This window comes from Penicillium riverlandense (assembly GCF_028828495.1).
Source record: "Penicillium riverlandense strain IBT 135883 chromosome Unknown utg000001l_segment0_segment0, whole genome shotgun sequence".
NCBI lineage: Eukaryota > Fungi > Ascomycota > Eurotiomycetes > Eurotiales > Aspergillaceae > Penicillium > Penicillium riverlandense.
In genome coordinates this window covers 3,010,583-3,031,646 of record NW_026643194.1, presented here as the reverse complement: position 1 = coordinate 3,031,646, position 21,064 = coordinate 3,010,583, and the positions used below count along the sequence as shown (strand labels likewise).

General features: G+C 52.0%; 7 protein-coding genes across 7 annotated transcripts; 4 read left to right on the top strand and 3 right to left on the bottom strand.

The window, feature by feature from the left end:
- Positions 1 to 837: 837 nt before the first annotated feature.
- Positions 838 to 1,761, bottom strand: N7474_001234 (uncharacterized protein; the record flags this gene model as incomplete). Its single annotated transcript, XM_057192649.1, has 1 exon — positions 838 to 1,761. One exon carries the CDS (start codon positions 1,759 to 1,761, stop codon positions 838 to 840), a length of 924 nt encoding a protein of 307 aa, XP_057057602.1.
- Positions 1,762 to 3,139: 1,378 nt separating this feature from the next.
- Positions 3,140 to 4,552, top strand: N7474_001233 (putative exo-polygalacturonase; the record flags this gene model as incomplete). The annotated part of the gene is made up of 4 exons (XM_057192648.1): positions 3,140 to 3,391; positions 3,441 to 3,694; positions 3,748 to 4,139; positions 4,194 to 4,552. 4 exons carry the CDS (start codon positions 3,140 to 3,142, stop codon positions 4,550 to 4,552), a joined length of 1,257 nt encoding a protein of 418 aa, XP_057057601.1.
- A 450-nt stretch (positions 4,553 to 5,002) lies between these two features.
- Positions 5,003 to 7,196, bottom strand: N7474_001232 (Six-hairpin glycosidase-like protein; the record flags this gene model as incomplete). Its single annotated transcript, XM_057192647.1, has 5 exons — positions 5,003 to 5,876; positions 5,923 to 6,130; positions 6,176 to 6,233; positions 6,284 to 6,494; positions 6,544 to 7,196. The coding sequence occupies 5 exons, from the start codon at positions 7,194 to 7,196 to the stop codon at positions 5,003 to 5,005; spliced, it is 2,004 nt and encodes a 667-aa protein (XP_057057600.1).
- Positions 7,197 to 8,332: 1,136 nt separating this feature from the next.
- N7474_001231 (glycoside hydrolase family 35 protein) lies at positions 8,333 to 11,503 on the top strand (the record flags this gene model as incomplete). Its single annotated transcript, XM_057192646.1, has 3 exons — positions 8,333 to 9,091; positions 9,193 to 10,180; positions 10,284 to 11,503. The coding sequence occupies 3 exons, from the start codon at positions 8,333 to 8,335 to the stop codon at positions 11,501 to 11,503; spliced, it is 2,967 nt and encodes a 988-aa protein (XP_057057599.1).
- A 337-nt stretch (positions 11,504 to 11,840) lies between these two features.
- On the bottom strand, positions 11,841 to 15,339 carry N7474_001230 (putative DNA damage repair protein Mus42; the record flags this gene model as incomplete). Its single annotated transcript, XM_057192645.1, has 2 exons — positions 11,841 to 15,232; positions 15,285 to 15,339. The coding sequence occupies 2 exons, from the start codon at positions 15,337 to 15,339 to the stop codon at positions 11,841 to 11,843; spliced, it is 3,447 nt and encodes a 1,148-aa protein (XP_057057598.1).
- Positions 15,340 to 15,636: 297 nt separating this feature from the next.
- On the top strand, positions 15,637 to 17,195 carry N7474_001229 (FKBP-type peptidyl-prolyl cis-trans isomerase; the record flags this gene model as incomplete). Its single annotated transcript, XM_057192644.1, has 3 exons — positions 15,637 to 15,723; positions 15,778 to 16,233; positions 16,293 to 17,195. The coding sequence occupies 3 exons, from the start codon at positions 15,637 to 15,639 to the stop codon at positions 17,193 to 17,195; spliced, it is 1,446 nt and encodes a 481-aa protein (XP_057057597.1).
- Positions 17,196 to 17,684: 489 nt separating this feature from the next.
- Positions 17,685 to 20,766, top strand: N7474_001228 (uncharacterized protein; the record flags this gene model as incomplete). Its single annotated transcript, XM_057192643.1, has 4 exons — positions 17,685 to 17,925; positions 17,974 to 19,835; positions 19,893 to 19,955; positions 20,008 to 20,766. 4 exons carry the CDS (start codon positions 17,685 to 17,687, stop codon positions 20,764 to 20,766), a joined length of 2,925 nt encoding a protein of 974 aa, XP_057057596.1.
- Between the last annotated feature and the right edge of the window lie 298 nt (positions 20,767 to 21,064).

Genomic DNA, 21,064 nt, shown 5'->3' with positions numbered 1-21,064 from the left:
CCATGTATCTAAATACCGAATTCACACATTTCATGTCGATCTCGTAGCACAGCAGATGAGACACTGGTAAAGAAAAAAAATATGCAGTCCAGCGGCCACTTACACCACCATGGCCGAGGGCTCCGCGCTGTAGATGGCCGTTAGGACAAAGGATACGACGCGGACACGTAGCTTTGGCTTTCGTCCACACTTGCACGAAAAACGACTTCCCGCAAAAATGGCCCACCGTCCGTTGTCAGCCATTGGCAGTTGGACTGCACTACTCGCAGGTATCAGGACTCCTCTTCGCCGGATTGCCGGCAAATGCTGCGGGCGGAGTTCTTGAGGCCGTCTGACGGAGCGACGAAGTCCGCCGAAGTCCAATCTAGTCAACATGTAATGAGCTCCCCGCTTGAACCCCACTTGAACGAAACGGCGGTAGACGCTATGGTGGTGAGACCATCGTCCGCCGTTCACCAGTCCTCAAGTGCGGGCCTTGAAGATTGCCAGTCCACCGACGCCCAATCTCCGGCGTTTCCTCCGTGAAAAGAAGGAAAGAACAGATACCTTCATGTGACTTTACTGATTCAGTATCAGTGGCAAGGGCTTGGACTGATGCGCTACAGTGCGGGGAAGCAGAGAGCTCCTTCTCAGGCAATTAGTGATTAACTTAGTTCAACGGTTGGATGTAAGCAATTAGCCCATCTGTATAAGATCAATGATGGAATTGCGCAATTAGCCAGCCAACTCATGTTCAAAAAAAAAAGCCACAGGATATGGAAGTTTCCGGTTCTCAGTATCAAATTTATGTTTGATCGATTCGCTTGTCCCTGAAATTCTTAAACATCGTCCATTTGGCTACTCCAGTACCCCGGGGTCCTCCTTGACCACCTGGTCATAGTATGGCTGGAAGGCTAGCCACATCTTATTCGAGTTGCCACTCTTTTTGTGCGTGAACTCTGCCTGCTCTTTGGCGATGTAATTTTTCTCAAACCCAGGGCATACGGCAGCGTTAGCAAGCATCTGCGCGTGGCAACATCGGTCCAGCGCAATGAACAAGAAGGCCGCCTCGTCGACCGTCCGGCCACACGTAATCATGCCGTGATTCTGTAGGATAACACTGCGGCAAGTCGGACCCAGCGCTTTGGCGATATGGTCACCCTCCTCAGCGGTGAGGACAGTGCCTCCGTAGCGAGGGTACACGGCCAGGTCGTTGTAAAAGCGCAGCGCATCCTGATACAGCATCTCAATCGGGCGGCCGAAGCAGCTGAAGGCCTTGCCGTATACACTATGTGCATGGCATGCTGCATTGAGGTCCGGCCGCGCGCGGTGGATGGCACTGTGGATGGCGAAGGCCGGGCCGTTGATGGCGCTCTGCGCTCCCTCTGGAAGGACCTCACCGTTTTCACTGACGAGAACCAGGTCGCTGACGCGGATCTGCGAGAAATGTGTAGAGAGTGGGTTGATCCAGAAATGTTCGGGGTTGCCAGGATCGCGTAGAGAGATGTGGCCTGCAACACCCTCATCAAATCCCTGCTTAGCAAAGACTCGGAAAGCGGCTGCCAGGTGCTGCTTCAGGTATGTGCGGGTGTCGTTGACGTTGTCAAATATTGGTGGGCAACGCAGCTTGACCTTGCCGTCCTTGTCGCCCAAAAAGTGCACATCTTCCGTCCACGACGAAGACGCAGCCAAAGGGGCACGAGCAGGATCTCCTTCCTTGGTGGCTAGCTTGGTTTGTGAGGGCTGGTGCATGGATGTCTCCGTACTGGTGGTAGACGACATGATGGGTGTTCCTTTGCAGCAGGCGATGGAGTGCGAAGTGCGATGAAGGCTCTCTATCTTTTCCTGATAGAAGCGATTATTGACAAAATACAAGTTGTAGTTGGCGCAATCTCAAAATGGCTATGGCTTATGTCTTAAAAAGAGCTTTATTAAACCCAGAAATAATTGTCCGTCAAACAGACCTATTCCCCTCCGTGGAGCATTCCGTGCGTGGCGGGGGCTAGTATTCCAATGAGACTCTAGCCGCGAGATCCGTGATGGATCCCTTTCGCCATGTTTGTTGTTCTCTATACCCAATCATGTATCATTCGCCGGCTGAACCCCAAGCGACGGAGTATGACTCTCCGCTCTCTGTGGTTGGCTGTTTGCGGAGTGAATTATCCGCCTCCTCTCCAAAGAAAAGGTGAGGGGGTTATACCTAAGTCTCTAGACAAGCCCTTTCCTTACTTTTTGTTCTTCCCTTCGCCGATTACACTTACGACGGATACTTTTATAACTGGATCATTCTGTCCATAGACAGTCATCCTAGTAACTCTTCAGCGGCGGAGACTAAGTGTGACTTAGCAACACTCACCCATTAAATTATAATAGCAAATCCGGGACTGCCTATTGCTTTTGCTATTTCCCGGGCGTGTTGGGCGACTTGTTTTATTAAGATGTTGAGAAATTTATGGAGGGCCTAGTGTAAACCTATATATTTTATGATACCAGAGTCCCATTACAAAAGGATTTCAAACTCTTCATATCAGAAAAACGCACTACTGAATACCCTAGACTGCTCTAATGCGAAGGGAAAGCATACGTACGTAATTGAAAATTTATGCAGGAAGAGCAAAGAACATCAAGGCCCGGAGCTTTAGGGACAAAAAATAGACTCCTAGGGAATCCATGCCCAGGCCGGCCCCGCCAAGGGAGTGTATAGTTCATGTCTTAACAAGATTATGTCACCCACACACATCACCGTAAAAACCCTTTCTAACCCTCAAAAACATCAAAAACACTACCACATTCTCAGAAAAGATCAAAAAATGGACTCGCGGGGAATTGAACCCCGGACCTCTCCCATGCTAAGGGAAAATCATACCACTAGACCACAAGCCCATTTGATAAGAAATTTTGGACCTAGATTGGTATAGGAATCAGATTTTTAAATGTGGGCCATTCTCTTGGCTGAGTTGTTTTCCAGAACTGAAGCTTGGCCCTGACACCAGTTCGCTACCCGATACCCCGAGCACTGCACCCCGCATTTTCTACTGGTCTGTTTTATGCAGTTTTTTTTCCACAAATCAAGTCTATGCAGCACTGACTCCCATGGAGTATAAGTAAATAAATTTCAAAGAGGCAAGATAGGATAATTCAGTCAAAATTCAAGTTCTCAATGTACTTCTTGTCGATCCTCGCATTATTCTCGCTTGCGGTGACGGGCTTGTCCCATCCAGCAACCAAAGTTTGCACTGTACCCGCTGCTGGTTCGGAGACAATTGACGATGCCCCTGCCGTGTTGAAAGCATTCGATGATTGCGGACATGGAGGGAAAGTTTTGTTCCAAAATACCACCTACCATATCAATAGTGTGATGAACACGACTGGGTTGGAAAACTGTGAGGTCGATCTTCGCGGAACGCTTCTGGTAAAACAGTCTGATAAAATCGATTGAATGTGAACTGATATTTGGAAAGTGGAGCACAAACACCTCATACTGGTTAAACCATTCCTTGCCAGTAGGATACCAAAACCAATCAACCGCATGGCTTTTCGGAGGCAAGAATGTTCACTTCGACGGCCACGGATACGGAACATTGAATGGTAATGGACAGGTATGGTATAGTACTACCGGATCAGTATCTAATTACCCAGGACGACCACATGCTATGACGGTATCAACTTCTGATTCCGTGTTCAATGGCGTGCGGTTTGTTCAAAGCCAGATGTGGTATGGAGACCAAAAAACGAGGAACAGACATGTGGGCTAAAGACGTATCATAGGACTCTGTCTATTATTCACTCACAGAGGACGTTGTTCGATCATATTTACGTCAACAACACCAATCACGGCGGTTCGTCTCGCAACACTGACGGTGCAGACACCATCTATAGCTCTCATATCACCTTTCGCAATTGGGAGGTAGATAATGGGGATGACAGTATAAGTATCAAGGCCAACTCAACAGATATTCTCATCGAGGACTGTTTGTTTCACCGCGGCCTTGGTATTGCCATCGGTAGCATTGGCCAATACAAGGATGTGTATGAGGTCGTCGAGCGGGTCATCGCCAGAAACATCACATTCGATGGGACGCTGCATGCAGTTTACTTCAAAACATGGACTGGGGAACAGGTCAATTACCCTCCGAACGGAGGAGGCGGCGGCTTGGGACGTAAGTTCCTCGGTAGGCCTCTTTAACGAAAACGCTGGACACTAACATCCGTAGATGCCTCTGATATGGCGTTTGATGGCCTTGCCGCCACAGCATTGCGAGGTCCTGCCTTCGCCATTTCTCAATGCACCACGTTTTCGGGGGCTGCTGGGAACTGCACATCCTCCAAATTTCAGCTGCGTGACTTATCCTTCAGAAATATTGCAGGGACAACGACAAGCGAAGACGTCGCTAGCTTTCAATGTTCAGCCGTGAAGCCCTGTGAGAATATTAAGATCACCGGTGTAGATCTGGTTCTCCAATCCAACGGCACACAAACTGATGAATATTTGTGTGGGAACGTCGAAGGGACACGTGGATTTAAATGCACAGGGGATGTTTGTGTTGGTGGAAGTGCGACTGGTGGCTGCTAAATGTCAAAGCCCACAGTCCTGACTGTACAAATTTATTGGGTCGTAAAGGCTCCGTCAAGCTTCTCTCGCCAAAGTTCAACGTCCAAGTAGTAGCCTTTCGCCACTATACGGTTCAACCCAGTAACAACACTATAGGAAAGGACTACGTGCAGCACTCACAACAATGAAAGTTTAGTAAATAACTGCTAGCAATATTTCTATTTTGATATCTATATAAACGTAGTGCGGGTACCTCAATCACTTATTTTGGGCTTAAGGATCAATGACAAGCTCAAGAAAACGGACTAGTTGTTTCTCCCCATTCCCACGATGCGTAACTAGGAGTCTTAGCGGTGAGAGTTTCGGAGAATCGTTTAACAGCGGTATCAATAAGACGTTATGCGATCCCAAAATAGTCGCTAACAGTCATGGCCATGTATAACTTTGCGTCATATTACTAGCTGTTTTATGCTACTTTGCGTTAACTACGATTGTGTGCTGTCCCCCACGGAGCGAAAACGACCATCCTCCAGCCTCCGTATCATACTTGGTCTTAATTCCGTTCACCAATATGATACCCGGTCGTGAAAGCGCTGGCAGCACAACCACTCCGGAAGTACCAATCGGGGCATTGACCGTGACAATGTAACCACGGGGCTTGAGCGCCCATCTTGCCCTAAATTTACCGAGATCAGTCTGGAAGCCTCCCTCCACGAACTTCAGGTCGCCAAATTGTGGCTGCAGGCTCCACGTTTTGCCCAAGGGGCTCATGATGCTCAGACCAAGCACATGCTCTGTGAGAGCGTTTGTGGGTCCACTGCTCCATCCGTGTGAGTGAGATGTATAGCTCGCGTCCTTGTAGCCACGGTTGTAACGGTATCCGAACGTACCATCGGGGAGATATCCCTCAATGACTGTGCTTTGCGTGCCGTTAGGATTGTTGAGGTACCAGCCCCAGCTCCTTCGGATCAAGTCGAGAGCGCGCAGCGATTGTCCAGCCACAAAGTGAGCGTTGACTTCGATGGACGAGATGAACGAGACAACATTGTTTGTGAGCTCAGGAGACACCGCGCCGATTGAGTTCCAGTTTTGCGTGAGATGGGACGAGATAAATTGTGTCTGATTGTCGTTGGTAAAATTGAACACAACCGCCATGCTGTTCGCATCTTGGGGAATAACAGTCGTGGACGTCGCGCTGTCCCGATACGCTCCTACCGCGTCATCCCAGCAATGGGCGTTAATGGCCTCTTGAAGATTCGTGGCACGTTCGAGACAGGTGTCGCTAAGAACGTTATCACCCATCCACGCAGCCAGAGACGAGCCTGTGATAAGCGTTTTATACAGTCTAACGATTAGTTCCATGTGAAGTAGCCCGTGTCTGCGCGACTCACATCATATTCGCCTCGGTAAGGTTCCCACCCGTGATAAGGCGACCCCAGTCTTTTGTGCCAGTGGAGTACAAAAGGCCGCTCGAGTCAACCTTGGCGTAGATGTAGTCGAATGCGGCCTTATATTTGGGCCAGACGGTGCGGAGCCAAGTAAGGTCATATGTATATAGAATGTAATTATACGTTCCAATCATTGTCCACATGTGGTAAGCTAGACACGGTTAACGCTCTCCTCCCCTAGAGAGTGGCCGCTTACTGTCACTGTTTTGCTGCAGATATGGTGGACCCGATTCTGGGAAAGAGCCGTCGCTATTCTGGACTGAGATTAACGGAAGCTGGGGGTTTGCAGCAAAGCATCACGTACCTGATGGTCGTACATTGTCTGCAACGAATTCTTCGTGCTCAACATATCACCAATGCTGACAAAGTTCGAGGGAACAGCGACTCCCATATCGCCGGGCCAGACGGCACGGTCACGCTTGGCACCGTCAACCAGGATAGTGCTTCCGTTGCCGAGCACACCGTTTAGGGCCCATGGATAGTTTGGGTACGATGGATTCCACTGTCCAGTGTTCCTATATAAAGGTCAACCACCGGCACGGGCAGCGCCAACTGTTTACGTACGCTGGCACCGCGTTTGTTTGCAGGGTGTATGCCCCACTGTACCAAATCTTGTTCAGCTCGTCGTCACTGGAGTAGAAATAGCCCTGATACGCCCGCAAGTTGGACCACGTAGGTTGAAAAGAGAGTTCAAGGTCAATGTTGGATACAGTCACCGTCCCGTCACCGACGAGGAATAGAGTTAGGTACCGGAAGCCTCCTCGCATCACCTCATCCGGCATCACATAAGTTCCGGAGCCGTGAGTGAGGTTGGCATAGATTGCACCATCGGGCGATCCGCTATGCGAATTGTCCGACGCCTTTCCGATCCAGTTCTTACCTTCAGTGAAGGCCAGCCCCAGCTGCCCGGCGGTGCTTGATTTCCAGCTCAGATGAACGATCCCGCCAACTTCGATGCCAAAGTCCAGGACCGCCAGTGAGCCATTGCCGGACAACTCGATATTGTCGGAATACTTCAAGCTCTCACCGTTAGCAAAGGACACAACTGCGCTGGGACTCACGGTGCGAGACCTCGGCGCATAGATATAAGAGTCCCAGACGCCTGAAAACGCCGCCTTGGTTGGACCGGTGCAGTCGGTATCTCGCCAGCAACTGCGGCCGGCAAGAGACGCGCGGGCGAACAGTACCGACGTCAAAACAGAGCCTAAGGTCCACATTATGTTTCACGCGATGCAGTTACCTCAATGGCCTGTTAACGCATCAGGAAAACGGACAGCTGTTCCCTCTTATACTGCAAGGTTTGACAGTGTAGAAGAATGGGGAACTCAAAAAGTTCGTGCAGTGTCGGTCAATTCTGCACCGAAGACTGGGTATGAGAAATGGGACTATACAGTACACCAGAGACACGCGCGGTGCCCCTAGGCTGCTGTCTCGGCTGCGTCTCTAACTTGCCCGAAGTGGACCTGGGTTAGCGTGTAGACCTTTCTGGATTCCCCGCAATATCGCTCGGGAAACACAAGTCCGAGGACACTCCGTCTGTTGACATTCTAAGTCCTATTACGGTATCGGTGCGAAATCCATAAGCCACATTAGTGGTGAAGGATCCGATGAGATCCATCGCTTACATTGGGAAGGAAAACTGCCTTCTTCAAGCAGGGTCGTCCTGGCTGCACTTTTGGGTGGTTTGGATGCCAATCACATCCAACTTTCCCGGGGAACTCGACCTAATTGTCTGAGCATTTTCTCCTGCTTCCGCTGCAGGGCTTTGTTTTTCACACTTTATACCTTTATTCCACTCCCTTTCGGATATACGTGCCCTCAGTCTCCTCGTTGGTCAGCTTGCTGTCTAGCTAATGGCACCGCCAAGCATTGGCCTTTGCCATTGAAGACCATTCCTCGGCAGTCGACCGACCCTTGGGCTTTCGCTTTTCTCGGCACCTGGTCCCCCAACTGCATTTTCTTCACGGGTCAAAGTTTTTCACCACTACGAAACTGTACTAGATAGCTCCTGATTCAGTGTTGGTCTTTTCATCAGCATTTTTTATCGATCGGCATGGCGCCTGAGACGGCCCGTTTCCATGAATCCGTTTGAAGGTCTGTGTCCACGTCGCGTTACTTTAGCCCGAGCCAGGATCTCAGTTAGTGCGCCTAGACGGAAATTCTCAAGGCCGGAAGTCAAGGTGGACTCGATCTTCGAGGGAATTCCAGCTGCCCCTCGTAGGCTAGAATGTGAATAATCTTCTAACGTGCATTGAGAAAGATTCTTATATAATGGTCTCGCATTACCATTGTCCTCCAGAACTAACCACTCAAGGATCGTGAATCCAATAGTTTTTCGAAGATAAATTGAGAAATGGTTCGACTTGCTTCAGGACTTGCCTCATGGGCGTCCAGCTCCCTGCTGTTGTGCTGCGCCATCATCGCGGCTCGGGCTGATGACAGCGACTGGCCCATCAAGAGTACCAATTACACCGACACGGTGCAGTGGGACCACTACAGCTACTTCATCAACGGTCAGCGTGCTTTCCTTTTTGGAGGCGAGATGCATCCATTCAGGTTGCCCGTGCCAGAGCTCTGGGAAGATATCCTTCAGAAGATGAAGGCCATGGGCATGAATACCATGTCCTTCTACAGTCTCTGGGGATACCACGAGCCCGTACCAGGCAAAGTCGACACCGAGACCGGGGGTCGCGACCTCACCCGCCTCCTCAACTATGCCCGTGAAGTCGGAATGTTTGTGACTCCGCGGCCCGGTCCTTACATCAACGGCGAGCTGAACGCTGGCGGCTTCCCTCTCTGGCTGACCACTGGAGCCTACGGCACTCTGAGATCCAATGGCTCTGCTTACACTGAGGCGTGGGAACCATATCAGTCTGCAGTCGCCCAGCTTGTCGCCCCATTCCAAGTGTACCGCAATGGTACGGTTATCAGCTACCAGATCGAGAACGAACTACCCAACCAATGGATTGATAAGTCGAGCAAAACGCCGGACACTAAACACATTGACTACATGGAGAAGCTCGAAGAGAATGCTAGGGCTAATGGAATAGGCATCCCGTTCACGCACAACAGTCCCAACAATGACTGGTCTTGGTCTTCCGACTGGGACACCGTAGGTGCGGGAGGGGATGTAGATATACACGGCTTCGATTCCTATGTTGGTTCCCCTCACGCAATCTGACACAAAGAAGTTACTAATGGCCAATCATCTAGCCCCTGTGCTGGTCGTGTAACCCGTCGCAGTGCTCGAGTTCGCACCCGGCATTCACTCTGTTAGATTATGTGTCTTATTTCGACACCTATTCCCCGTCTCAGCCAAGCTACATGCCGGAGTTCCAAGGTGGCAAGGTGGTCCCCCTGACGGGTTTTCCGGACGGCTGTGCGGACACGGTTGGGCTTGAGTACCGAAACATCTACTATCGTCACAACATCGACCAGGGACTTACGGCAATCATGTCCTACATGACATACGGAGGTACTAACTGGGGCTGGCTCGGTGTCCCTTTCCTGGGCAGCAGCTACGATTATTCTGCCCCGATTGCCGAGGACCGCTCGCTGCGGGACAGCTTCTTCGAGCTGAAGAATCTCGCCCTCTTTACCAGAGTTGCATATGACCTGAGGAAGACAGACCGTATCGCATCAGGAACGAATTATACCACGAATCCTCTCATTTTGGCCACAGAACTGCGAAATCCGGATAACGGTGCTGGCTTCTATGTTGTCAGGCACAACGATTCCACTTCTTCGACCCCGGTGACTTTCAAGATCCAGCTCGACACGTCAGTTGGAAGGGTGACCGTTCCAGCCCACGAGAGCGAGATGACTCTTAGTGGCCACATTGCGAAGATCCTAGTAACCGACTTAAGCATTGGAGAGGAATCCATCATATATTCCACCGCGGAGGTGCTGACCTACGCCGTCATTGAAGGGGAGACGACGTTGGTACTATGGACTCCGGCAGGCGAGGGAGGAGAGGCCTACATAACAGGGGCCTCCACCGGCACTCTGCTGACCAGCCACCAGACCAACGTGCGTTTCCGCGCGGCAGAGAAGGGAACCATCATCACGTTTGAACAACCTATCGGGTTAACCGTCGCACAAGTCGGAAAGGTAAAAGTGCTGGTCGTGGACCGGAGCGTCGCCAACTTCATCTTCGTCCCCTCATTAAGCGCGGATCCGCTTGTCCCCGTCAACGAGACCGGTATGCCTTCCTCTTCCATCCCCCTCCTTCCCCTTGGCGCCGCTTCTTTCCGTCCGTCCCAGAACCCACCAAGCACAAAATTGAGAGGCTGACAGTCATTCAGTAGTTGTTTCTGGCCCATACCTCGTCCGAGGAGCCAGTATTGACTCGCACACAATCTATGTTACAGGAGATACGGTCAACGCTACGCAGATTGAAGTTTTCGCACCCCATGCAGTGAAGAAAGTTGCGTGGAACGGTAAGGTTCTCAAAACTGAGCGTACCTCATATGGCAGCCTCAAAGCACGGCTCTCGGGGCCAGTTAGAGTCAAACTTCCAAAACTCGGCCCGTGGAAGGGTCAAGACTCTCTCCCCGAGATCTTGCTATCTTATTCCGACACAAGCCTTGCGTGGATCGAGGGGAACCACAGCACCACGCACAATTCCGGCTCGGGAACCGTCCCGTACCTCTACAGCGACGACTACGGTTTCCATACTGGCTCGTTCCTCTATCGCGGCCGGTTCAACGGCACAGCAGCTGGCGTCAATATGACCGTCTACGGGGGCGAGTCTGCCGGGTATTCTGTCTATCTGAACGGCAAGTTCATCGGGGCGTTCCTCGGGAGCTCCTCTAGCTCAGGATCTCTTACGCTCGATTTTCCCAACGACACGTTAGTCGAGTCGGGTCCCAACGTGCTCGCCGTGGTGGCAGACACCTCTGGCCACGATGAAGGCGGCGGCGCGACATCCGTTCGCGGTATATATCAGATCAGCCTAACAAACACCACCGGGCCGGGCTTCTCCTCGTGGAGGATGGCGGGAACAGCGGGAGGTGCGGACGGTGTCTATCTGGACCCCGTCCGGGGCGCGTATAACGAGGCCGGATGGCAGGCGGAGCGGTTGGGCTGGCACCTCCCGGGATACGACGACTCGTTCTGGCCGGCATCGAGCCCTTCGGAGGGCTTCGCGAACGCGACGGTGCGCTTCTACCGTACCACGGTGCCACTCAACATCCCCGAGGGCCACGATGCGTCTATCGTCTTTAACCTGCAGAACCTCGGAAGCAGCTCAGCAGTCAGGGCGTTACTCTACGTCAACGGGTATCAGTATGGACGTTACAACCCTTACGTGAACGAGGCGACCGAGTTCCCTGTGCCACCGGGTATTCTGAACTACAAAGGCGACAATGTGATCTGCCTGCTAGTATGGGCCCAGTCTACGAGCGGTGCGGCAATCTCTTTAGACTGGTCTGTTACGGAGGTGCGAGAGTCATCGTTCAATCCCAGAATAGACGCCGGTTACCTACAGCCTCGGTGGAACGCGACCCGGCTGAACTACGCTTAGCTGATGATTTGTGATACGGGAACTTTCGTGCCGTCAAGCAATAGGCCCTGCCATGTACGCTGAGACATTATGTGGGAAATCCATCAGAGATATTTGGTTCAGATATCCATGTAGTTAAGAGTATACGTGGAAGTAGCAGAACGCGGGTGTATTCTGGCTGGATCTGGCTGGATTGTGGCAACATAATTTTCTTTTATAGTAAAACTATCAAACATATGTATTGCTTGCTTATTTTATACCAGTGGACGTGGAAGAACGAGAGTAATATAATTAGTAGGCATATCATCATTCATTGCATCGTTAGAAACTGTCATCCATATAGGACTACATACCAAGCCTAGTCAAAATCCACAGGCGGCATGTCCCTCTCCTCCACAGCAGTCTGGATAGTCTGCTGCATCATTGCAATGGCCTCAGACCAAGTCATCGTTTCTGGAGAGGGATGAGCTCCGACACGTCGAGATCCCTGTGAACGATTATGGTCACCGACAAGCCAGACCAGCCATCTCACCACCGAAACAGCCTTGTCAAGATCTTTCTCTTCCCTCGTCACGCGGTGGAGGTATGTAGAAAGCGAGGAGACATCGTCGCTGAACGGACCGTCATCCGCAAAGGCGGCGAACCAAGAGCCGACTGCATTTCGGAGATCTGGAAGGGTTGATAGTCTCTGCGAGGTGAAGACGGGTCGTGGCTGTAGAGGCTCGAGGGAAACGCGCTTCTCGATCGTGGGTGGTGCAATGGCGGGTGCTTGAACTTGGGGCGGTGGTTTGCGGACCGGGCGTTGGAACATGCGCGCACGCTTTTGTTCCTCGAGAACTTCTTGGCGGATATCCTCGGGTAGCGCAGCGAGAAACTCGGCGGATACTTCTGGTTGGTCCTCTGCGGTAGGAGACTGCTGTCGGGAAGTGGTCTCATCGTCTGTATTGCCAGAAGAAGTGCTTGGTCGGGGAAGGACGAAAGTCGACTGCGCTAGGGTCTTATTACCATCGCCGAAGGCTGTCTTGGGAGCACGACCGCGCTTCTTCTTGGGCGGAGAGGCCGGCTTTCTCACTCTGAGAGACCCGGAGGTTGTGGGGCGTGATGTTGGAGCAGCTGTAGCAGCTGGAGGCGGTGCAGGTTGTGCGGATGTTGGTACCTGCTTGTAATAGCCCAATACTTCGTTCCGCACATCTTCTGGCAGCGCGGCCAGTGCTTCGGGGTCCAATTGGGACTCTGGAGGAAGGTCTGCAGTTGCTGGTGATCGCTCTGGACGTGGAGGCGGACACGGAGATCCAGAGCGCTCCTCCTGCCGGGGTTTTGCCTGAGATACAAGTCTGGACCGAATGTCACTCGGTAATTCAGACAAGACCTTGGGATCTGCTTGAGTGGGCATAATGAATTGCGATCCGGACATGTTTAGAGGCTTGTGAGCGCTGTTGCGGAGCAGTGGGTCGACTCGGATCGGAGTCAAATCACCCTTGTGGGGACTCTCTAATTCATCAGGATCCAGAGTGGCTTTGATCTCCTTGCGGGGCGGTGATTTCTGAAAGTTAAGCTGTCGTTGACTGCTTGCAAGCGTCTCTGAAGAACCACCAGCCTTTAGTGATTCCAGTTTGGTCATTTGCACTCCCAGTCCTCTCAAGTCACCCGGAGAAAAGCTGAAACTTCTCAACATCGAGACGGCTTCTTTCCCGAGGACATCAGTTGCATTGGTGGCGACACCAATGACCACGCTCTTGTTGAACACATCGCATTTCCCATGACCGAGATGCTTGACCGGTTCAAGGGGCGCATCCATCGACCTTCGCATGACCTTGAGGGTAAGCTGTTTACCCTTGACCAGATTCTCCACCAGTCTGCGATGCAGCTCCTCGCACAAGGATCGCACAAAGTCTTCTGCTTGGACTTGGTTGACGAACCGGATGCCCCAGTTGACTTCGGCTGAGACTGATTTTCTCATGACTTCGTTTCCAACTTCTGTTCGATCGATTCCTCGAGCATACTCATGCATTTTGACGCCTGTTTTCGGTCCCAAGCTCGAGACTAGCTTATCCTTGGGGGTCTCTCGGATGTCTCTGACGAGCTTGATACCGAGCTCTTCCAGTTTGGAGCCCAGACTGTGACCCACACCAGGAAGATCTTGGACTGTGAGGTTTCCAATAAATTCCAAGATATCGTCAGGCTTTAACTGGAACTGGCCGGCAGGTTTCGCTTTTCGCAAGGCAACTTTGGCAAGCAGGATATTGCCGCCTATCCCCACCGAGACGGCACATCCCGTTTTCTCCTTTATGGAGTCGCGCAAGTTCGCAGCGATTTCGTCGGCCTTGGCTTGTTCGCGATAAATGGATCCTTCCGATATGCCTCTTCCATCAGAGCCACCGGCCTCTAGACACTGGTTGGTGACATCAACTAGAGCTTCGTCGATGCTCACACTCTGCACCGTGCCATCAACAGAGAGGACGGAACTGTAGAATTTACGGCTCGCATCTTCGTAGGCAGGGAAATCGTAGGGCAAGATTTTGAGTTCGGGGCACATCTGTAACGCCCCCTTCATCCACATGCCATTTTTGATGCCATGTGCGCGTGCTGCGTAGTTGCAGCTAGCAATCTCGGAGCCGGATCCTGTCCCATGAGCGATAGCAACAGGTTTTTCTCGGAGCTCGGGGTGCTTCAGTAAAGAAACAGCGGCGAAGAAAGAATCAAAGTCCACGTGTAGGATGTAACGCCTGGATCCAGGAGCAAGGTTCTTGGGAGATTTTCGATGTTGCGATTTTTCCATAGTTGCCGCTTGAAGTTGAGCCTTCAGCTCAGCTTTCCATGTGGACAGGTGATGAAGACGAGACTCCCTATAGTATTGCTGGATAAATTCCGGGTTGGCAACACTGGATTTTTGCATTCGAGGGTCGGATAAAAGCTGCGCATTATATTCTTCGGACGTCAACTCGGGCCTCGGGGGACTGGGTGCGGGTAAAGGCGTCTCGACATTATTTGTTTCTAGTGGTGGTGTACTTCCACCATGATCGGAGTGCATGGGTGTTGATTCGGAACTTTTGGCGGTCTCTGGCATCTGGCGTTGCTGAGGAGAAGGTTGCTGTGGATCCTCGTCGACGCTGAAACTAGGAAAGTCGCCATAGTCCGACTGAGAGGCTGGGTCACGAGCCACACTAGGTGTTACTGGAGTAGCTGCCGATATGCGTGAGGCGTCTGGACTTTCGTTGGGCATCCCCATCGTTCTCAACTGGGAATTATACCAGCTGACATTGGACTGGTCTTTGTACCCACTGCGAGGAGTATTGGTTTGACTGGTAAACCGACCGTCGCCGAACTTGAGCACTTTCTGAGACTGTCCCTCATCCACCACCCTGAATCCATCCCATGGCAACAGACGACCAGCCCTGATGCTTTCTGTCACCCACGCGGGCTTCACAATGCGGTACCGCCGGAACTCCTCGCGTTTCTTGGGCGTTAAAGAGCTGGCAATAATATGGGTTGCGACCGTTTTGCCATCCAGATATTGAAGAAAACCACCGCCATGGCTCACAATCAGACGGTGCAGATCCTGAAGGGAAGGTTGGGTGTAGCCGTTGACGTGGGCGACCACGCCACGGAATATCGGGGGGCAATCTTGAGATGTCGCCCGGATTTCGGCATCGAGGTTTTGAAGCTTGATTTTCTTGCGGCGCATATAGTCTCCAAAGCCGCCGAAGCTGGAGGCTTCGTATTCCTCGCCGGCTTCATCGTGAAATTCATCTACTCGCAGTCGCGTTAGAAAGCAGACCCCAAGGGTTTGATGGGTACATACGATTCTCGATGCGCTTGCGCACCTCTCCGGATTTGGTATCAAGACGAGAGCCCATGCTGGGCTGAGGCAGGCACCATGACCGTCAACTGTGACGTGATGAAGATAAGTAGAGAAACGCGACTGGGTGGGTCTGAGGATGGCAAAACCGCGCGTTGAGACTGGGCGGTGCTGAATACGGTCAAGAGTGGCAGGAACAGGGCGGTGTAAAAAATGCAAGGGAAAAAAAAAAGAGCAGAGCTTTGCGCCGATCGTCTGTTGTCTCGGATCCGTTTTTCTCTTTCTTCCCATCCACACTTTCTTTTACCTCATTCCTTTCCTTCATTCGGGCATTCTTTTTGTTAGATCGCTCATCATGTCTGCCGTTCAGCCTGTTGCTGTCTACGCCCTCCGGGTTCCTCCCGGGGTTATGATTCCCGCTGTCCCCAATGCTGCTGCTTCGGTCAGTATTATGGTCCATTATGGGATAAGATGAAGAAAACTAACTCGAATACAGTTCCGGGTGAGCATGGCTGCCATTGATCCTGATGAGGAGCCCGAGTACGAGGACGGAGACTCGAGCAAGCCCGCACGCGCGACTCTGAAGATCATTCGCCCTCCTCCTGGGATGGACCTGGATGACTCGGATGAGGATGATGAGGACTACAGTGATGACGATGAGGAGGAAGATGACGACTCCGACGATGATGAGGAAGTCAACGGTGGCCCCAGCGACAAGGAGAAGGCTCGGAAACTCAAGGAAGCCGCCGCTCTGAAGGACCTGGAGGACGCGATGGAGGAGGATGATGATGACGAAGATGAGGATGACTCCGGCTTCGACCTCAAGGCTGCGATCTCCAAGCTCATCAAGGGCAAGGGTCCCGCTACTGATGACGATGAGGAGGACGACGACGAGTCGGACGAGGGCCTGGACCTGGACGAGAATGTCATCTGCACCCTGAACCCCGAGCAGGTACTTCCTCCCATCCCTTCCAGGCGATCAACAGAGATATCTAACTGATTATCGTACAGAACTGCCAGCAGCCCCTCGACATCACTGTCTGCGAAGGCGAGCGCGTTTTCTTCAAGGTCTCTGGTAACCACACCATTTTCTTGACTGGCAACTATGTCATTGGCCTCGATGAGGGCCACCCGGATTTCGATGAGGACGAGGATGATGAGGACGACTATGACCTGTCCCCCGATGAGGATGAGCTCGACATTGAGGACCTGTACGGTATGGAGGGTGACAGCGATGACCTCGATGGACTGGAGGACCCCCGGATTGCGGAGGTCGACAGCGACGAGGAGACCCCCCAGCTTGTTGAGGCACCTACCAAGGGTAAGAACAAGCGTGCCGCTGAGTCGGACGAGGAGCCTAGCCTGGACGACATGATCGCCAAGGGCAAGAAGGGCAAGGCTGAGGAGCCAGCTCTGACCAAGGCTCAGCAGAAGAAGCTGAAGAAGAACAATGGCGATGCCGCTGCTGTGGAGAACAAGAAGGAGGACAAGAAGGAGAGCAAGACCGACAAGAAGGTTCAGTTCGCGAAGAACCTGGAGCAGGGTCCTACCCCGTCGGGTGACAAGCCCACGGGCACTCTCGGCGTGAAGGAGGTCAAGGGCGTCAAGATAGATGACAAGAAGCTCGGTAAGGGTGCTGCCGCCAAGCACGGCAACACGGTTGCTATGCGGTACATCGGCAAGCTGGAGGATGGCAAGGTCTTTGACGCCAACAAGAAGGGCAAGCCGTTCACCTTCAAGCTCGGCAAGGGCGAGGTGATCAAGGGCTGGGACATCGGCGTTGCTGGCATGGCTGTTGGTGGCGAGCGTCGCCTCACGGTCCCTGCCAACTTGGCCTACGGCAAGAAGGCGCTGCCGGGTATCCCGGCTAACTCCAAGCTGATCTTCGACGTGAAGCTGCTCGAGATCAAATAGAGTGCTTGCTTTCTCTTTTCTTTTTCTATCATCTATGGGTTGCAAGGGTGTTTTTTAAGGGTCTACCGGTTTGCTTGCATGATTCCCGTGATATCCGACTTGTTGTTTCCTTTTTTCAACTTGCATTCAGCAGGGATGAGGTTATCGCGAGGGGCCTGAATGTGTGTGTGTCCCTGTCGGAGAAGATGAAAAAAGTTGTGTGTATTTTTGTATGTATTTTGAATCTAACTATGGCGTGTGTCCGACCTGTAAGTGATTTGTTCCATTCTGGATTAGTATCGAACTGTCGATGGTGCTTTCCCTGTTTTGTCCGCTGTCTGTTGTCGCTGCCGAGTATGTCTTCTTCATCTTACCCTCTTCTCTTCTCATTTTCGATGATCTTCACATTGCACTGTCGTCCATTCTATCGTTAAAAAAAGACCGGGTTGTCCAGTCCCTGTCCAGGGGAACTTCGCACTCCCTGCGTTTGCCCGAGAAGACGCCCACACCATGACAGCCTCAGATGAGCAGAAAGATAAAAGCACCCGAAGGCTGTTTGCCATTCTGAGATCAAATCGATTCACCGTCACCAAAGTTGACACTTCGCCAACGGAGTCAGCAGCTTCAGAGAGCCCAGCGACGGACTCCCCCATCTCGGTTCACGAAGCTACCAAGCATGGACTGAGAGTCCGACTGACTCGGAGTGGCTCCAAGCTCTTATTCTTATTCGGACTGCGAGACTCTTTCACAAGTATGCGTCTCTCTTTTCTTTCCTTGTTCGTCAGATAACCAGTCATAGGCACCAAGACATCGAGCACAGAACCTGGATCACCGACGACGCCTCAAAGCACGAATGAAGTCTCGGTGTCATCACCAAATGATACGGAAAGGGATGGCTTGGCTGACACTTCTTCTGCACAAAGCCATTCACTGGCTTCCTCATCTTCTCCCATTCTCGCGCCTAATGTGGTTGATCCTGCGCCGGGATTACCGCCTGCCGCCGGCAACAAACCGGGAACTGAAGCCTCCCAACCCCCTGAGAGGACTGGTGTGCAGCAGGAAATTGCTACCGACGATGGTAACCGCATCATTCTGAGAGAGCCTCCAAATACGACCAGCTCGAAGCTCGATCGACTCTCGCAGAAGATCTCCTCGTCGTTTAACCACCCAACGGTGATCCGCCGTGGCAATCTGCGAAATCGACCCAGTGTTCTTGTCCTCGACTTTGCTGCTCCCAATTTGTGCAAGCAGGGTGACGCCGCGAATGATATATCGAATCCGTCCACCACCCCGAGCAGCAATGGCTCTCCTCTCAGCGGCCAGTCCACGTCTCCAACTTCTGGAGAGCCGTCTCCTTCGCCGGAAAGATCTAAGCCGTTCAGTGAACAAGGCCCTAGACCGACGGACTGGGGCTCTTTGTCAAGTCGCAACGTGGATGTGAAGTTGGCGCCTGCTACTATCACGCCGCCGAACACCTCCCCGTCTGTCTGGACTGCGGAAGCGACTGCAGCAGCAAAGATATTTTTCGAGGTCCATTTCGATTCGCTTCTTGCGAACGTGAACGCTCGCTCTCAGCGTCAGCAAGAACTGGAGGACCACATCTATACGAACCAGCTCACGTTCGAGGAGCAGATGGTGGCAAGGCACAATTGGGTCATGCAGGAGAATGAGCATCTTCGTCGGTGCCGTGCTCTCAAAAGCACGCTTTGCTGTCCCCAAAGCGCAAATACTGTCTCGAAGGCTGGATACGTGGCGATCAAGGTCCTCGGCAAGGGAAGCTTTGGTGTGGTGCGTTTGATTAGGGAGAAAGACAGTCCAAACACACCATCTGAGGATGGAGAGTTGCTGCTCACGAATGACAACAGTGCCAGCGTGAGAAATAGGCATATGGGCATGTTGCGACCCGCGCTGGGTGGCTCTAAGCGCAGCCGGCGCCGGTATATGACCGGGGAGCGGAAGGTGGTGTATGCGATGAAGGTCATTCGGAAGTCGGAGATGATCCGCAACTGTCAAGAGGGACACGTTCGTGCAGAGAGAGACTTTATGGTGACTTCTGCAAAGTCTCGCTGGATCGTTCCCCTGATCGCCAGTTTCCAGGATGCCAACAATCTGTATCTTGTCATGGATTTCATGGTGGGCGGCGACTTCTTAGGGCTGTTGATCCGTCATGATATCCTCAATGAGGACTGCACACGGTGGTATGTTGCTGAAATGATCATGTGTATCGAGGAGGCGCATAAACTTGGTTGGATTCACCGCGATATCAAGCCCGACAATTTTCTCATCTCGCCTTCGGGACACTTGAAGATTTCCGACTTCGGACTAGCCTTCAATGGACATTGGTCGCACGATCAAGTATACTATGCCGTCCAGCGCTATTCACTTCTGGACAAACTCGGCATTCGGATCGAGGGCGATGACGAAGATCAAAAGGAGTCTGCTAAAGTGAAAGAATCATCCCCTTCCAACACCAATAAACCGGGTCTCAAACATGGCCGGGCGCTGACTGCCGGTCTACCGGACTTGCAAGATATCAAGGATAAAAGACGACTTGCGAAGAGTGTTGTAGGGACCAGTCAGTACATGGCGCCTGAAGTCATCCGGGGCGAGGTATACGACGGGCGCTGTGACTGGTGGAGTGTGGGCATCATATTGTATGAGGTGAGTACTGAACTAATTATGGATGGAGAAAAAAAAAAGCTTACGAGTCTTTCTCAGTGCCTCTACGGCTTTACTCCTTTTGCCTGCGAAAGCCGTCATGACACCAAGATCAAGATCCTCGTAAGTCAGACACCCTGCTTTCATGTACCTGTTTCTAACCTGCATCCTCAAGCACCATGTCCGAACCTTGAACTTCCCAAGAGAGAGACCACACGAAAGACTGGTATCTCAGGAAGCCATTGATGTCATGTGCCAGATACTGCAAGAGCGCGAGTTCCGCCTGTGCTCTCGAAGATACCATGCCAACGACTTTCTGGATTCCCGAGCAGTCCCAGTGCATTACCTCTACTCCACGGACCTTCAATACCGAAGCAATAAGCGGAGCTACGTTTACCCCAACGACGCAGGCCCTATCAAGACCCATCCGTTTTTCAGAGGCATCCCGTGGGAAGAGATCCATCGTCTGCGGCCGCCGATGGTCCCCAAAGTGAGAAATTGGGAAGATACCCGGTACTTTGACGACTGGAAATCCGTCGTCGGTGGACTTGACGATCTTTCGGACACAAGCAAGGCAAATAACGCTGCAAAACATGCTACTCCAGTGTCTCAAGAACCCAGCTCGACAACAACCTCCCTAGAAGCTCACGCATCGGAGGAGGAGGATGCCGCGGAAGAAGATGCCGCGGAGCAACAACAACTAGCAGTTCGCAAAATGAAAGACGATGAGAAAAAGAAGAAGGAAAAGAAACGGGCCCGCGATGTGATGCTTCGCGATAAGGAGATCGGGAAGACAGTCTTGGAAATGCGAAAGAAGAGCGCGTTTCTGGGATATACTTATCACAGACCCAGAGCCCCGGCTGTTGCGTTCAGCACTGAGCGCGGACGTCAGCCGCTGAACAGAGGGCAGTTGGCCGATCTGTATGCGTCGTGAACTTAGTGCTTGGTTGGAGAGTCATACATGCACACAAACAAATACACTTTCCCTATTCCATCCACCCTGACTTGTTGAGCCGTGGACGAACTTATTTATATTCACTTTTTTGTTTCTTCCCTCGTGCACGTCGTACTCTCTCTCTCACGACTGTCTCTTGCTCTGCTCTACTCTTCCATCCTAACACTCTTGTATATCCTTAGAAACGATGAATATGACTCTGGCTGTAATAGCCATGATCTTTGACATGCTTTTACTGCACCAAATAGAGAGAGTGACAATCAAATCCACCACGTGT